Source organism: Trichosurus vulpecula, chromosome 3 (genome assembly GCF_011100635.1).
Source record: "Trichosurus vulpecula isolate mTriVul1 chromosome 3, mTriVul1.pri, whole genome shotgun sequence".
Taxonomy (NCBI): Eukaryota; Metazoa; Chordata; class Mammalia; order Diprotodontia; family Phalangeridae; genus Trichosurus; species Trichosurus vulpecula.
This window is the reverse complement of record NC_050575.1, coordinates 56,387,224-56,404,989: the sequence shown is the minus strand read 5'-3', so window position 1 is coordinate 56,404,989 and position 17,766 is coordinate 56,387,224. Positions and strand designations below refer to the sequence as shown.

Genomic DNA, 17,766 nt, shown 5'->3' with positions numbered 1-17,766 from the left:
CAGATAGTTTACTAAGCCGTAAATGGCTTGTGATCTCTTGGTATAGGAAGCTCCTATACTTGGACTCCCTCCTCTCAAAGCACAGATCTGTTTTCGTCTTGGGGTTTTGTTTTGGAGGCTGTTGTTTTGGTACACAGTTCTGATTTCCTTGGTGTAAGGAACTCCCCCCGGGGAAGCTCTCTTCATTAATACTGATGGGCAATTTCTGTGTTACTTCATAGTCTTAGAGAGTAGCTTTTGGCATTGAGATGCTAGATGACTTGTTTGGTGCCAATAGTGTGTGCCAAAGGCAGGACTGGAACCTAGGTCTTACTGACCACAAGGCTTGACTACTATCATGTCATACCGCTTCGAATTCTGTTATGCTTAAGGGTAGGCAAATGAAGTAATATCTTTAGATCTAGAAATTTGGATGCCTCTCTGGTAGAAGTGGTGAATTTTCTCTCTCTCTCTGTTTTTCTTCCCCTCCCTTTTCCCATCTCTCCTCTCTCCCCCTCCTTTTCTTCCCCTTTTCCTTCTCTATAGATATTGCATACGTGTATGTGTATGTGAAGCATTTTGATTAGTTTCATGTATATTTTATGAAGCCCCATTTAATAATATTGTGACTCAATTTTTCTGGCATTCGAAGAATATTCATACATTTGAAGTTTATTTACTTTGTTAAAATGTTTTGGCTTCTATTAAGCTAAACTTGCTAGGAAAATATTTATTTCCTGTTTGCTCTCTAGAGTGTATTAAATTTTCAATCAAAAACAAAATTCTTTCTTAGAGAACTTTTTATTCCTTATAATCTAATTTACTATCCCTGGATTAACTGATAATTTTAGATAAACTCAGGAGAAGCATTAGTCCCTCACTTTCAATATAGAATGAGTTTAAAAGCGTATTTTTTTTCTTCTCTGTGTGTGTTGTTTTTTTTTTTTTTCATCTTTACAGCAAAGACAAGTATTTTGTAACTTTCCCCTATCCCTACATGAATGGACGTCTGCACTTGGGTCATACATTTTCATTATCTAAATGTGAGGTAAGGGTACACCTCTTTTTGAATGTCAGTAGTTCTTTTTTCTTTCATTCTTTTGATTAGCTATTTGGGAGGAAATAGTATCTGGGCAAATTTATTTCCAAGTAAGAAAAACTAGGATCAAACTCGATGACATGCTGTTCTATACATAAGGTGCTTTGCAGGCATTAGAGCACTATATAAATATCAGCTATTATTATTAGAACTCTTTCATTTTAAATATCTTTGTCTTGTTTTATCAAGGAAGCCCATGTGCCTTGTCATTTGTTTGACTGAATTTTTGGGTTTATGTTCTGTGTGAGAGTGCAGGAAAAAAAAGCAGTATTGAAATCTATTCAATTTTGATAGTCAACTGTAGAATCCAGATGATATTTATAAAGGAAGGTATAAGGATGCAGGAGATCAAGTATTTTTATCGAGGATTCACTTTTTTGCATATGTTTACGGGTTGTAACTTGAATTTTCTTTTCTTTTTATAGTTTTCAGTAGGATATCAGAGGCTAAAAGGAAAGAAATGCTTGTTTCCCTTTGGCCTACACTGTACTGGAATGCCAATTAAGGTAAGGTTATAATGTGGAGCTGGATTAAGCTCTTTGAACTTGGAGTGAAAAGTGATAATGTAGTTAAATAAAAAGTGAGATTGCCAAGAATTATGAAATTATAGAATTAATTTGAATTTGTTAGTCTTTGAAAGTCTTTCTGAATCCCTGTTGTTACACTAGTCTTTATCAAGCAGAACTCAATATGAACTACATGATTTGCAAATAATCTTTATACCTTTTGGCATAAAATGCCAGTGGCATGTAAGTGTTTGTGCATCATCACTATCGATCTTTTACATTAGGTAATAATTGCTTTAAAATAACATTAGAAGAAAGTGTATAATAATCTTTAGGTACACCAAGTTATGTGTGTATATGAAGTATGACTTTAACAATACAGTGGAAGTCAGAAGGAAAGAAAAAAACCTAAGCTAGAAGGGACCTTAGAGACCATCTAATACACACCTTACCCCAACACCTTCCACTTATGGAAGAGTGGTAAATTGACTTTCCCTATGTCTGAGAGCAAAGTCAGTGGCCATTTGGAACTAGATATCAGGCGCTGTGTTACCTAGTCCATCATTCTTCACTTCAAGGATCCGTGATTTTATTGGTGTGGGCACTGTCTTCATGCTACAGATCACAACCCTTTTTATGGCCTTTGAAGACCCAGGGACACTTCCACACCATGAGGAACCATCGAGGAGGAGGAGGGGATAGAGGGGAGCCTAGTCCATCACAACGTAAACAATCATCCTGGTGTTACTACACTTTGGTTACATTAGAAAAATTTCTTATTCCTCTTATAATTTTAAATCGGAAGTAATTCCTAAGGAGGCAAGATTTTAGGGCATTGTAGTTAGCAAATCTGATAGTAGCTAGCCATGTAAAATTTAGTGCTCTCCACTTAAATTATTTGAGCCATTTAAATTTACATGCTTCAGTGTAAAAGACTGTTAAATATGAATGTCCCAGAATGAAAATGGGCATAAAAGCAACATGAATCTGAATTGCTTCTTCCCTGAATTTTGAAGTTCAATGTTATTTGTTTTGAGGCATGTGCTGATAAGTTGAAAAGAGAAATGGAATTATATGGTTACCCTCCTGAATTCCCAGATGAGGAAGAAGAAGAAGAGGATGTTACTGCAAAAAAAGAAGAGATCATTATCAAGGATAAGGCAAAAGGAAAAAAGGTACAGTAAATTGGGCCTCTGGTTTTGTTGATAGATACTGCATTAATGTGAGTAGCATGTTAGTTTATGTCTCCAGGATATAAATAGCTAATTGCTCATCTTTATATTGCATTTAAGATTGGCAGAGTATGTTACATATATCATCTCAATTGATTAAATGTACATTGAGTCTGACTGCTTTTCCTTATAATCTAAGTTCTTTAAAAACAACCCCATCCTTTTCCCCTCAATCCCAAGACATTTTTAAATTGGTTTCCTGATTAGGGTGTTGTGGTAAGTGGGAAGGCGGGGGGGGGGGGGGGGGGGGGGTGGGGGGGGGGCGGGGAGAGAGGTTGGGCAGGAGGGGTGGGGTGGTGGGTAGCCTTTCAATTATTGGCAGATACAAAAGTAGATTGGCAAGAAGGCTTCTGTAAATCATTCCTTATAACTAAAAAAAGTCGACGAGATTGGAGGAAGAACAGTAGATAGATGCTGGTGCTCTGGAATTATGCTGTATATCTGTGACTGGTAGTATTTTATTGTTGGTGATGAAAATTCTTTGTTAGTGCCTCTAACTATATAAATATAATGCTCAGTGCTAAGTTTCTTGACCAGAAGAGTGTAACAGCTCAAATTGGTCCACCTAATTCCTTTGTTCTGATATGTCAGCAACTTTTTTCGGAGGGGGGCACCTTTTAAAATAAAAAAACTAATACTTAGCTCTTTTAAATAACTATAATTCTGAAACATTAAGTGATCCTAATTGTCAGCATGAACAGGTTAGACTTTTCAGACTTCCATATTTGGGCAGTACAAGATAAAGATGTATTTTTTTGGAAGTATAACTATATAGATCTTACTTGTTTTTCATATAGTTTATTTAGTCATCCAGTACCTGGACATAGATCAACTTATATTTATTCCAACAGTTGAAACTCTAAATATGATACTAAACTTCAATGATATTCATCATTCCTCTGCAGGCATTTCATTAATGGCGTGTGTTATATCTTTTTTTTTTTCATTGCCCTGGTTACAGGAGACTTATCTCATGGTCCAAGTTGCCTCATCTGGCACTGTTTAGAGGAACTGCAAAGTTTGGACTGCGTTTGTCATATCTTCAGTGCTAGATTGTCACTTTCATGAATGCAAGGACCATGTTTTAATAATCCTAGATTCCCCCCTCAGTACCTAGCATAGTGATTTGCACATCATAGATGCTTTTAAAATGAGTATTGAATGAATGGTGATTATTTTCTTGTTTAACTACTTTGGAAAGAAAGAATTTGAAAAAAAAATCATCTGTCTTAAAAAGGAGACACAGAATATTAGGAGAAGAGAAAATCAGTGGAAAGGAGTTACTAGGTGTGTTTAATTGGTCAGATGTCTAACCTTCACTATGAGAGAAACTATTGAAATTAGAATTAAGAGCGTCAGTTTGCTTATTTTAGCTACTAGGAGATGTAAAGAAGCTCATAATTTGATGATGGTAGTCTGAAGACTGATACTTCTGAAGAGATTATTGAGAAATAATGGCTATTCTTTCATGGTGTTGCTGATTTTTGGTTGTTACTCCTAGAGTAAAGCTGCTGCCAAGGCTGGGTCCTCCAAGTACCAGTGGGGAATCATGAAGTCTCTTGGCCTGTCAGATGAAGAAATAGTGAATTTTTCTGAAGCTGAGCATTGGCTTGATTATTTTCCACCACTGGCTATTCAGGATCTAAAGAAAATGGGCCTGAAGGTATTTTCCTCCTGAATCTAGAAATGTTACTCGCAGTAAAGAAATGAATGTCGCTGGTGGTATATAATATTTAGTTCAACTATGTATTTAGAAATATAAGGATACTAATGAATGTGAGCTCCTGTTGTCAAGAGATTAGAAGCTATGAAGCTGGATAAAATTAACATTTGGGTAGTTTAGTAAGTTAGAGAATAATATATTGTAGTATTGGCATGTACATTTATGTGATTATAAGAAAGAATGAATAAGATCACCTGCTAAAAGAATATAAAGAGGTCAAATTAATATTTTGGGAAACCATTCCTGTGTAAAGTTGATTTAAATGCTCTTAAGGGTATTATAATCTTTGTGTTTTTATAGTTATGGAAATATATGGATATGAATAGATGTTAGAATACTAAATTTCCGTAGCATTTCTGAAAACATGGTGTAGTTTTTTTTCCCTTTTTATTACAGATCAAGCATATTGTTAGGTGAGAAAATAAAATTTCACAAGATTAGTTGAAGTAATTTTTACGGTGGCAGAGACATTCATAGATCCTTTATATCTTAACATTCTTGGATTTCTTTTTTTCGTTACAGGTAGACTGGCGACGGTCTTTCATCACCACTGATGTTAATCCTTACTATGATTCCTTTGTTAAGTGGCAATTTTTGACACTAAGGGAAAGGAACAAAATAAAGTTTGGGAAGCGGTGAGTGAAGTGCTCATTATGATAATTTCTGTGATGTTTAAAAATAAGTGTCATATACATCCTGCTCTGTAATTCAGTACCTCACATTTTTTCTATACCAATTGTAATCTCCTTTCCAACTTTATACTTTTACCTCCTCAGCCCCATTCTCTTCTACCCAATCCTGTTGTGCATCCCTACTGCTAAAGTCTTTGTCTTTCTGAGAGGTCTAATCTTTTTCTGAATCTTCCTGCCATGTACTAGAAAGATGTTAAACCAGGGTTATTGGAAACCCTGGTTTTTAGGAACTTAACTAAGAATTGTGATCAATATCTGCAACGAGGAAGATGAACAAATTCATAGTATTTTGGTTTGCATTTTTATTCCCAAAGTTAATTGCTTGAGATTTTTCCCTTGGACTATAACTGGCCCTTAAATCCCCTGAGTTCCCTTAACATGGAGTACCAAAAACTCCTTCTGAATAGTTTCTCCATTATTGCCTCCTAAGATCTTTCAGAAATTTTCTGCTTATAGGTTGACTCCTTGATCTTAATTTTTGTGTCTCAGACTGCAAGTAGGAAAAAATGCATTTTCTCTGTTTTCATTCTGGGAATAAAGAAATGGCTTATCTTTTCTGGGGTTCAGTTTCTTTGTCTATAAAATGAAAGATTGAACTAGATGGTCTTTAAGGTTGTTTCTGCTTCTGATATTCATTAATGATAATAGTAGTAGCTGACATTTATATGTGACTTAAGGTTGCCACAGAACCCTACGAGGTAGGTAATGTTATCGTTCTCATTTTGTAGATGAGAAAAGTTGAGGCCAAGAGTTTAAATAATTTAGGTAACTTAGTGGGTATCTGAAGCACTATTCAGGTCTTCCTGACTCCAAATCCAGGGCTGGGTCTTCTATACTAGCTCTGTGCTGAGATCAGAAGGGAATCAAGAAGCCTATGTTAATGCCTAGAAGGTACATATGGAACAGACAAGTTCTCAAAGAGCGCCTTGAACTCAGGGGGAAAGATAAAAAAGGAAAGGGGGAGAAGGAGCAGTGAGGAGGGGATAGATATGGATGGAGGGGGATGAATCTTTGCAAGTTGAGGAGAAGCATATGAATAAGTGGGGCTGATCCATGAGGTCTAGAAAGATGAAGATGGTAACCAGGGAATGTGCAGAAACAGGGGACAAAGATGGGGGGAAATACAGTGGTGCAGGACCTGGATTCAAATTTGAATTCTGTTGTTTGTTTCCTGGAAAACCTTAAGCAAGTCATTGAATTTCTTTGGACCTTAGTTTCCTCATTTATTGAATGAGTTTAGAGTAGGGGATGTCCGTGAGCCTGTAAATGAAAACTCTTTACATTTTATGAGTATCTTTAAATTTCAGAAGTCTTAGATTTCATTAAAGGAAACTTCATTAAGTTTTTTCTAATTGTAACATCTCTGATGAAGACAGAGGCCTTAATTCAATATTCATGATTATAGAATTGTACGCAAAGTATGATTAATTAATGCTAGCTTCAGCTCAGTATTTGGTAGTTAGAAGTAACATCCAGAGTAAAGCCTGACTGTTAAAATGTAGTTTGTCACTTTTACCCAACTGTATTTTTTTCTGCTATGTGTTTTGTAGGTTTACAATTTATTCTCCAAAAGATGGACAGCCTTGTATGGACCATGATAGACAAACTGGTGAGGTAATTATTTTGGGCATAGAACAGTTGTGAGCCTAATCACAAGTCTTTCCAAACAAAACAAAAACCTAAAACGCCTGGATGGTGAAGGTCTTTATTGCCTTACCATGTTTACCCTCCTGATGGTGTAGCATATGATAAAAGTGACTTTGGGTCCATTCTAATCTGAGGTATCAGGTAGGATTAGTTGCCTACAATTGTCTCTACATCTCCTGTAGAGATTGGTAGGTTATAGAAAAGAGCAGGAAGGGTAGAATGAGGCAGATGGCTGGCTAGTTGAAGTAGTGAGGGAACACTCTTAATGTTTATATATACTCTCTTGCTTATTTTCATAACCGATGGTACTTTATTTTCAAAGTCCCTATAACGATTTAAGAAGATGGCCTGCATGTAGGACCTCTCAATAGGAGTATTCCCATGATGAGATGAGGAAATTAAAGCATAGCAGGGTTAAGTGTATCTAACTAAGGGCATATACCAAATCATTGGCAGTGCTAGAATTGGAACATTTAACCCTCTTTTGATGCCATCATTACATAGTATTGCCTTTGATGTTAGTAACTTCTTGGCTTATACAATAGTGACTGACAGCAGAGTAAATTTAAAAAAAATCTTTCAATTCTGATGTAACTGCTAATATGCATACATACACATTTCAGTTTCCTCAATTTTCCAAATATTATTATATACACAAGGCAGAATATTTTACCTTACTTTATTCCTTCAAGTATGATCAGCAGACTACTTGTAGACTGTTTAAACTGTGCAGAGATTCCATTTAGGGTGTTTGGGTCAGAGGTTACAAGTACTTGTCAAGGTCTTGCTGCATGCTAGGAACCACATGTGCTAGGCTTTACCAGCCAAAAGTGCCATGGAGTGCTTACATTCATTTGGGAGAAATTGCATGTACACATGTAAGCAAGCATTAAATCCATCTAAAATAAATCCAAGGGAATGGTTTTTCTGGAGAAAGGCCACAGTATCCATTGGGGAGTATTAGGAATGGCTTCACATAGGAGGGCAGTGTTTAACCTGAGTTTGAAGGGAACTAGAGAGTCTTCCTGGTGGAGGTGAGGTTGGAATACACTCCAGGCATGTCATGGAGGACAGCCTGTGGAAAGGAGCAGAGGTGGGAGATGGACTGTTGGGAGTGAGGAGCAGCTAGTGAAAAGTCTAGTTTGCCTGGACTGTGCACTGTGAAGGTTAGTCATGTGTCTTAAAACCAGAAAGGTGGGTTGCTGCCAGGTTGTAAATAGTTTTAAATTTCAAACACAGAGTTTATATCTGATTCTAGAGGTAATGGAGAACCACTGTAGCTTACTGAATAGGAAGTGACAGGGTCAGATTTGTGCTTTAGGAATATCACTTTGGCAGCTGTGTAGAATGGAGTTCTGTGTTTACTAAACACTTTCTGTTTTCCTGTAATTCTTTGGTTCGTTTAGGGTGTTGGACCTCAAGAATATACATTAATAAAAATGAAAGTGATTGAGCCTTACCCCTCTAAACTAAGGTAGGATTATCAAGAAGTAAATGTTTGTCTTTTCTGAGTATCCTAGAGGTTTTGGTTAAATATTCCACATATTCCACATTTAATATTCATTTTTCTTCACAGTGGCCTAAAAGGGAAAAACATCTTTTTAGTAGCTGCTACTCTTAGACCTGAGACCATGTTTGGACAGACTAATTGTTGGGTTCGCCCAGATATGAAATACATTGGATTTGAGACTGCGAATGGTGATATTTTCATCTGTACCCAAAGAGCTGCTAGGAACATGTCTTACCAGGGCTTTACCAAGGACAATGGAGTGGTACCTGTTGTCAAGGAATTGATGGGAGAGGTGAATATGGGACCAGGTCCTTTCTAGCTGAGTGCTTTAGTTTGGGGAAAATACCTAGCTGTGAGGGATAATATTTGCAATACTGTATATTTAAACTCATTAAATATTTGCTGAATGGTGAATGGAAAAAAGATATCCTTAAGAGATTTAACATTTGCATTAGCTACTGTCAATATTTGAATAGTCTCAGCTGCCATCACTGGTTTTGAAGCATGAATTTTCTTTTTTAACATGAAAATTTATTTACTCTGACAGTGGCATCATACCGTTTTTATGGTCTTTCTTTATTAACTTGTTAGTACAAGGCCAGAATAGGAATACTGGTGACTGTCTCGGAGTAGATTCTGGAGTTAACACTGATAACCTGAGTTTTGTGACCAAATCCAGAAAACAAAATTTCATCTGTTTCCTGGATAAAGTTCAGATTGCCATAAAGATCATTCTCATCATCAAAGCAGTGATTTTTTTTTTCATTTTTTTTTGACTATTCTTAATTAACTAGACTGTTAACAGTTCTTGATGATAGAATCAGACTGCTTTGTTTCCACACCAAAACTTTTCCCAAAACAATCTCCTTTGCATGGGATGCTCTCCCGTGTGGCGTAGGCTTCAGGGAAATGCCCAAATGGGCTTTGTCATACTGTTTGTCATGCCACTTTTGATCCTCTTCTATGGCTGCAGAGCTTTCTAGTTCTATGAAAAACATGGCTATTCCTCGGGTGTTGAGACCTGAGAGAAAAATGCAAGCCTCTTGTTCTTAATTGTGTTTTTGATGTTAAATATCCAGGCTTGGTGCCTGTCATCTTTTGCATCAGTGCTTTAGCACCAGCATTTTGTGTGTGTTACTCTTTTCACTAGGTGTTTATCCTTTATAGCTATAACCATTTTATTTTTATTCTACTCTTTAAAATTTTTTATTGTTCTTTTACATCACTTTCTTTTCCAAATATATCCCTCCCTCTCCTACCCATCGAAAGAGTTGTTTCCTTGCAACAAAGAATAAAAAAAGTAGAAAAGTAGTTCATATAACTACCAACACGTCACCTGTATCTGACAGTATATGCATCTATCTATTCCTATGGTCCTACCTTTGTAAAGGAGGGAGAGAGGTCATTTTCTCATCTTTTCTTTAAGGGCTAGACTTGGTCATTATACTTATACCATGTTCAGTTACATTTTTTTAATTTACATTTTTTGTAATTGTATGTATTGTTTTCTTGGTTCTGTTTACCTCACTTCACATCATTTCATATAAATCTTCCCGTGCATCTCTGTATTTATTCATATATGTTGTTTCTTATAGTGTAGTAAAAATAATATTCTGTTACATCCACATAACACAATTTGTCTAGCCATTCTCCAATTAATTGGCATCTGCTTTGTTTACTCTTCTATATTCTTAAAAAGAGTGCTACTATATATATTTGGTGGGTATCAGACTTTTCCTTTTTGGGACACATGTCTAGCAGTGTCATGTTAAAGATAGGGAAATAACTTTCACTTTTCATAGCATACTTTGAAGTTACTTTCCAGAATTGTTGGACCAACTCACAGCTTCACTTACAGTGTATTATTTGTGTTCTGTCTTTCTATAACCTTTTAAACTTTGACTCTTTCTACATTTTGTCATCTTTGCTAATTTTGTAGCTGCATTAATTTTTTTTAAAAGGAAGGGTAGCACAGTGGATAGAAGGCTGATTTTATTGTCAGGAAGATCTGAGTTCAGTTCCTGGCCCTGACACATACTAGCTGTGTGCCCGTGATTCTTTTAATTTTTCAATATCCCAGGCAACTCTGACTACAAGTTACAGGTGAATGAATGGAGTTTATGCACTGAGAGTTGCCCATACTGATGAAATCACTGATCTGAACTCCTCCTCACCATGTTCTCTTTCTCAGGGGGAAAAATGTTTTTAAAAGGAAAATTTGAGTACAAAACCATCTTGGCATCTGGGAGGATTTAATGGGGGTTGGTCTAGTTCATTCTCTTTTTTGTTTTAATAGTCTGTGATTCTATATGTTCGGTTCTTAAATTGTTTTTCTATTCAATTCAAAATTAAGGGCCTTACTCTGTGTAAAACACTATAATAAAAATGTTGGAAACAATGAAAAGGTATATAAGCTGTGACCCATTTAAGGGCACATGGATACCTTTTTCTTTACCTTTCTATGATGATAAAACTAACCTTGATAGTGAGAAGAGTATCAAATTAACTAGTACTGTAGAGCTGCCCGGGAAGGGAGGACAAAAGCCACATTAACCTGATTTTTAACTCTTCATCAGTGAGGTCAGAATCATTGCTTGCTGAATGAATGAATTGCTGTAACCTTAAAATAAAAGTTGGCTTCAGTTTTATAATTTGTAACATTCATACCATGGATCAATCCATGATACTGCTATAGAGGATTTCCATATAGAGTTTAGACATTTTTCCACTTCTGAAAATTTAGAGAAAATAGATTTAGCCATCATCTTAATAGCTCTTTTTTGAGACATACTATAGGGTCACCAAATCAGCATATTTATATCCCTGAAATATAAACTAGGAAGAAATTTCTAGCTATAGCACTGACATTTTTTCTGATATTTTGAATAGGTTATTCTCCACAAAGCATACTTTGATATGTATCAAATTGATTGTAACTAATAATTTTGTAGCTTGAAATAGGAGTAGTAGTATAGTCAAATCTCAACTTTTTGTTAATAGAGGAGAGAATAGGCATTCATAGCACCAAACAGTAAATAGTTCTTTTATGATAATTTTTAATTTTCACATACACACACACACAGATATGTATGCTCATTTATTTTCTCTAACATTCTCTAAGTTTTACTTCATAATTTGTAGCCTTAGACTTAGCTTTTATCATAGGTCTGAAAGGCACCATAAGAACTCTTAGTCATGGATATTTGAGAATTGTTTGTAATGATCTTTGGCAGCTAGTTTAAACATTGTTTGCTATTTTATTATTAGAAAGAAAGCATTCTTTTTGCTTTTCATATTACTTATTTATCTTGTGCAGGAAATTATGGGTGCAGCCCTTTCTGCACCTTTAACATCCTTCAAGGTGATCTATACACTTCCTATGCTCACTATTAAAGAGGACAAAGGTAAAAAGAGTTCACGCTTGCTCAGTACTTTGTAATATATATTCTGGTTGTGGTATTTTGCTCTTCACTAATTTGTGTGTTGTCCTTTTTTCATAAGGCACTGGTGTTGTCACAAGTGTTCCCTCTGATTCTCCAGATGACATAGCTGCTTTCAGAGACTTGAAGAAAAAACAGGTCAATGTCTTTCTCTTTTGCTGAAGTTAAGGCTTGTTTTATTTTTAATATCTTGTTATATAGAGGTTAGTAAATGGTCATCAAGAGGACTAATAAATAGTTCAAGTTCAAGCTGCCAGTCATTGTGTATAACCTTATCATTAACAATTCTAAATGGAATGCTACCCAAAATGCTTTTTTTTGCCTCTTTTTAAGCAAGCTTTATTGATGTCCTTTGTTTTTTAATGTGCTGGTCATTTCTGGATATACCCTACTCCTAGCCCCTATCCCTGAATTGAACTTTCTTTATAACAAAGAAAAACAGTTAAGTAGAGCCAACTGATACAGTGACCCAGCCTGAAAATATATTTGACATTGTGTCCCAGGGGGCAGTCAAGATGACCATGAGAACTGGCAGATTTTTGCCTTAGCTCTTTCATGTCCTCTCCTACATCATCCAATAAAAAGTGTCAGACCAACTTCTGATTGGGAAGACGAAGAGAAAAGCATTGTGCTCTGCTGACGAGAGATATGCTTTATTAGCTGTTCTCTTGGACCAAGATTGGCATTACTCAGTTTGGCTTCCTTTTAATGCTTTTTAAAAATTTTATTATATTCATAGTGCTTTTGACAAGTACTCTTTTGAAACTTTTTGTTTTTATCTTTAGCATTGTATTTATCTTTCACATAGAAATCTGAGCATCTTTCTAAAAATTATGTTAATCTTGAAGATTTTCATAGTAAATTATAGAATTTATTGTTTTAAGAATAGCTTTGCTTAAATTGATGTGTCTTCTGAGCTTGTTGGGCCCCTTTTTGAGTTTTTTGGTGTTTTTGTTTGTTTTTTGTGTGCTTTCCTTAGGAATATTGGACTTTTAAAATATCCTCCTAATTGATTTTCTTGCTTCAAGTTTCTAATTCATCTACCATATAGTTGCCAAAGTGATTTTTTTAAAGTGCTGGTCTGACCAGGTTTCTTTCCTCTCTACACATTAAATTCCATTGGTTTCTTATTGCCTCTAGGATCAGATATGAAATCCTCTGTTGGGCATTCACAGGCCCTTCACAGCCTGATGTCTTCCTTTCCACCCTTCTTATGCTTTATTCCCCTCTGTGATTTCTGCAATCCAGCTACACTGGCCTGCTTGCTATCCCTCCCAACACTTGACTGCCTGTCTCCATGCCTTTGTACTGGCTGCCCCACATGCCTGGCATGCTTTCCCACCTCATTTCTGCCTCAAAGGGTCTCTGGCTTTCTGCAGGACTTAGCTCAAGTGCTACCTTTTGCAGAAGACCCTTTCTAGTCTTCCCAGTTGCTAGTGCCTAATAGCTATGTATTTTATATCTCTATATATTAGCAATTCTCAGAGACCTTTTCAGAGGATCCATGAGTTCCAAACTTTTCATAATAATTCTAAGACATTTAATTTCTAATAGTGTAAATATCATACAAACAGAAGCTCTTGAGGCAGGGACCATAAAGGGATTCTGAAATCAAAGAGTTTGAGAACCACTGCTCTTTGTACACATTGTCTGCCCCTTTAGGACAGAAGCTCCTTGAGAGCAGACTCTTTTCATTTTACTTTATGTTGCCAGTACTTAGCACAGTGCCTGGTACATATCTAGTAAGTGCTTAATAAATTCTTGTTGAGTGAGTGATTAGGAAATCATGAGCAAAAAAATAGTAAAACACCTACAGTTTGGTTTTTCTCAGTTAAATTCATTGTGCAAACTATAAAATATAGTATGGCATAGCATATATGTTTTTTAACTTTCAAATTTTTTTTTGTAGGCATTAAGAGCAAAGTATGGAATCAAAGATGAAATGATCATGCCTTTTGAGCCGGTGAGTGTGTAAATGTAGACCAGTCAGGCTTTGTATGTCTTAGATAAGAAACTCACATTTCTCTTTGACCCAAAAAGACGCTGATGGAAATAGTGTCTAAAGAGAGAAGAAGAGTTTGTTAATAGGTTCATGTAGTTTCAGTGGTGCTACAGACTGGGAGGAAAGAAAAATGTACAAGTTAAGAATTTCTTAGGACTGATTGATTCTTAGCATTTGGGATCTGCAATTCCGAAATGATAGCTGTCTGCCTAACTTGTCTTTATGTAATCCTTTCTTATGAGAATAGTCAACTTCCTGACTTAAAAAAGCCAAAATTATGCCATGTTATTTATTAATGTTTTAAGAAAAGTAACAAAATTACAACCTGCTTGATTTTGTATTGTTTTGTGTGTGATTAGGTTTGCAGACTGTACATGCAAAAATTTAATTTTCTACAGCTAAATTTCATGAGAAAACTCACAAGTCTTTTATACAAACCAAAACAAGATCAAATCTACAATATTAGTTTCTGACATTCTTTTTCTAAGATTTTAAGAGGAGCTGCAGGGGCAGAGTAATATCATGGAGCTCTGGATGTGGTTGTGGTGGGAAAGAAGACAAAATGACTTCTGGAGTTATTTACCATATATTATTAAAGTCATCTATTTTTGTAGTAGTAAAGACAATCTGAAATTACTTCATTTCACTGAATGTGAGTCAGAAAGATTATACCCCACGAACCATTCCTGTGTTCATACATTTTGAGCAAATTCCCTGTTTTCTACAGGTGCCAGTTATTGAAATCCCAGGCTTTGGGAACCTTTCTGCTCCAAACATTTGTGACAAATTGAAAATCCAGAGCCAGAATGACCGAGAGAAACTTGCAGAGGCTAAGGAGCAATTATATCTGAAAGGATTTTATGAAGGTGTAAGTAATAATTTTCATTTTCTGTGTTTCCATGTCTAATGGTATTTTAATTAAACTGAAAGAGATGGAAAAAAAAAGACGTGTGTAGCAGGGAGTCCCTTTAAGAGTTAGTGTTTTCTTCTTTTAACAAAATTATAGAATACTAGAGCTGGAAGGGACCTTAGAAATTATTTAATGCAATTCATCTTTTTTCATATGAGGAAGCTGTAGCCTATAGGGGTGGGAGGATTTGTTTAACCTTAAGTGGCAGAGTCAGGATGGAAATCTCTGTCATAGGATCAAAATCTAGCCCAAAATGCCATCCACATCCAGAGAAAGAACTATGGCGTCTGAGTGCAGATTGAAACATACTATTTTCACTTATTTTTTGTTTTTTCTCTCTCATAGTTTTTCCCTTTTGTTCCAGTTCTTCTTTCACAACATGACTAATGTGGAAATATATTTAAATATGATTGTACATGTATAACCTCTGCTTGCTGTCTTGGGGAGGGAAGGAAGGAGAAAAAATTTGAAAATCAAAATCTTATAAAAATGAATTTTGAAAACTATCTTTACATATAATTGGGAAAAAATAAAATGCTATCAAGTAGAAAAAATTTTAAAAATAAAATCTAGGTCCTGCCCTCCAACAGCTTACATTCTATCTGAAGAAACAGCAGATAATTACTAATTAGTAAAGATAGGGGAATAAAGATAAGGGAATGAAAAGTAATTGGACAGAGGACACACTAGTAATGGAAGTGAATGGAGAAAGGCCTTGTGTGGGTGGAGGTACTTGACCTGAGACTTAAAGGAGGTTAGAGATTCTGAGAGGTAGAGGTAAGGAGGATGGGCATGAGAGCATAAGGGCAGTCTGTGCCAAGGCCTGGAGAGGGATGGGAACTGAAATACTGTAAAGGGAATGTCCTATACAGGGAGCAGTATGTAGATGATTTAGGAGTATGTACAGGGGAATAATGTGCCCCAAGTCTGGAAAAGGAGGCTGGAGCCAGATTATGAAGAGCATTTCCATTCTGAGCCAGAGGACTTTGTTTTAGAGGCATTAGGGAGCCACTGGAAGTGGCTCACAGGGGTCACAGGGAAGTGACACAGTTGGACCAGTACTTTAGGTATATCAATTTGATAGTTGTGTGAAGAGGAAAGATTTGAGTCAAGGAGACTGATTAGGAGGAGATTGTAATAGTCCAAGTGAGAGTTATCGAAGGCTGAATGAAGGTGGTGGCTTTGTGAGTGAAGAGAAGGAGACTGTTGGAATATTAAAGTTAACTAAAATTATATCATATCTAACTCTTATCATAGTCTTGAATAACATTATTTTTAGTAGGTTGGCAATTTTTTGGGTAGAGAATTTGTGGTGCATCTGTTTTCTTCCACTTTTACCAGCCTATTTCCTTTGCTGGTCATACATGTCCACAGTAATGTCTTTTATGCCTCTTTTTGCATGTAAATTATTATTGGTTATGGTCTGCTTACAACCATCAGGCAACTTTTGACCTGTGAAACAGATCAAGAAATATAATTTGTTAATGATGAGTTGAAAAAAAAATGGGCTTTTTGATATATTATGTGGAACACAAAATCTCAGGGTTGGAAAGAAAGGACCTTAGAAGGATAAGTATCTCAATAAATTAACTTTTGGTTTCGGTTTTTTCCTTCTCTTTAGATAATGGTGGTGGATGGATTCAAAGGGCAGAGGGTCCAAGATGTCAAGAAAGCTATTCAAAAAAAGATGATTGACAGTGTAAGTGAGAAGTTATCCTGGGAAGCTTTGTCTAGCTGCATTCCAGCTGTTTGCTTTTGTTGTGTGTAATTAGTGATCATTTCTTCAGTAGGCCATAAAGTCATGCTAAAGATGTCATATTCATTAACTGAGGGGTAATTGTTGACCTGGTTGGAAAATTGGTGAGCATCAGGAGCCTATAATGCTAATGCCGGTGGTACTCATACCGTGTTATACACAGACCCTCCCCTACAGTGGCAGCCATTTTAGATATTTGTAGATCAACTTCTTCATTTTTCTCTTTATCCCCCTGTACATTTTCATCTCTATCTGAATTGCACTATGAATTCTGAGCAGAAAATATGTGTATGGATCACAGCATTGAATTTTATTTAAAAAAAAACCTACCATGACCAAATCAGTCTGGGAACAGAATACTTAGGTAAGAGTTTTTACTTGATGGGAAAGCACGTGACCAAACGTCTAATGGACATCCTTTATCTAGCCTTTTCCTAATCTTTGAGCAGCTGTTAGAAAGGTTTTTACTTAGCTTGCTTTAAGCTTCCCCAGCAGTAGGTCCACGCATTTAATCTCTTGTTTTCTTTCTACTCTTCTTTGGGGAGGATCAACTGAGATGAAGATCCCTTTGCTTTGAGTGCTCTTGGGGATTAAAGCTCGGATAAGAAATGTATGTGTGCTTCACAGCTATAATAGGAAGCATAATCTTCCAATCCAGGGGATTGGTGAAACCTATTCTTGCTTCATTCTGAGCTGACAAGGAATATCCTAGGAATAGGGGAAAAAAGGAGAGAACAAATGGTCTGTAATGAACTTGCTTTAGATTTTTGCTTGTTCTTGAGCCTGAATTGTGAGATGGAAGACCAGGTGATATCCCCTTACTGTAAAGGGGATTGGGCTAGCATAATGGGAATCAGAATGAACATGGTGGAACAGTTTTTGAGAAAGTTGAATTTTATTTGTTCCAAGGCAAAACTCTAACTTCAAAGTGATAGCCCATATATACTTATTGATTTGAGTTATCTTTTCTGTCAGGGGGAAGCACTTATTTACATGGAGCCAGAGAAACAAGTGATCTCTAGATCTTCTGATGAATGTGTTGTGGCTCTGTGTGACCAATGGTGAGTTCTCTTTCTAAGGATGAAGAAACATCCTTCAGTCACTGGGATGATCCCTTTGACGCTTTCTCTTGAAATGGATTTACCCACTTCCAGGTACTTGGATTATGGTGAGGAAAGCTGGAAGAATCAGACCTCCCAGTGCTTGAGAGATTTAGAGACGTAAGTCCTAAAAGAAAATAGATGAAGATGGAAAAAGGAGGAGAGAGGAG

The 17,766-nt window shown here is 36.2% G+C and overlaps 1 protein-coding gene across 1 annotated transcript in view; it reads left to right on the top strand.

The window, feature by feature from the left end:
* LARS1 (leucyl-tRNA synthetase 1) overlaps nt 1-17,766 on the top strand; it is a 55,748-nt gene that overhangs the window by 6,213 nt on the left and 31,769 nt on the right. Inside the window, exons 3-17 of the mRNA XM_036749544.1 lie at nt 940-1,027; nt 1,504-1,584; nt 2,622-2,759; nt 4,318-4,479; nt 5,062-5,174; nt 6,782-6,845; nt 8,285-8,352; nt 8,455-8,680; nt 11,705-11,792; nt 11,890-11,966; nt 13,738-13,791; nt 14,558-14,698; nt 16,362-16,439; nt 17,472-17,557; nt 17,651-17,716. Of these exons, the coding sequence (XP_036605439.1) occupies nt 940-1,027; nt 1,504-1,584; nt 2,622-2,759; nt 4,318-4,479; nt 5,062-5,174; nt 6,782-6,845; nt 8,285-8,352; nt 8,455-8,680; nt 11,705-11,792; nt 11,890-11,966; nt 13,738-13,791; nt 14,558-14,698; nt 16,362-16,439; nt 17,472-17,557; nt 17,651-17,716 (1,530 nt within the window). The remainder of the gene's footprint in view (nt 1-939; nt 1,028-1,503; nt 1,585-2,621; nt 2,760-4,317; nt 4,480-5,061; nt 5,175-6,781; nt 6,846-8,284; nt 8,353-8,454; nt 8,681-11,704; nt 11,793-11,889; nt 11,967-13,737; nt 13,792-14,557; nt 14,699-16,361; nt 16,440-17,471; nt 17,558-17,650; nt 17,717-17,766) is intronic.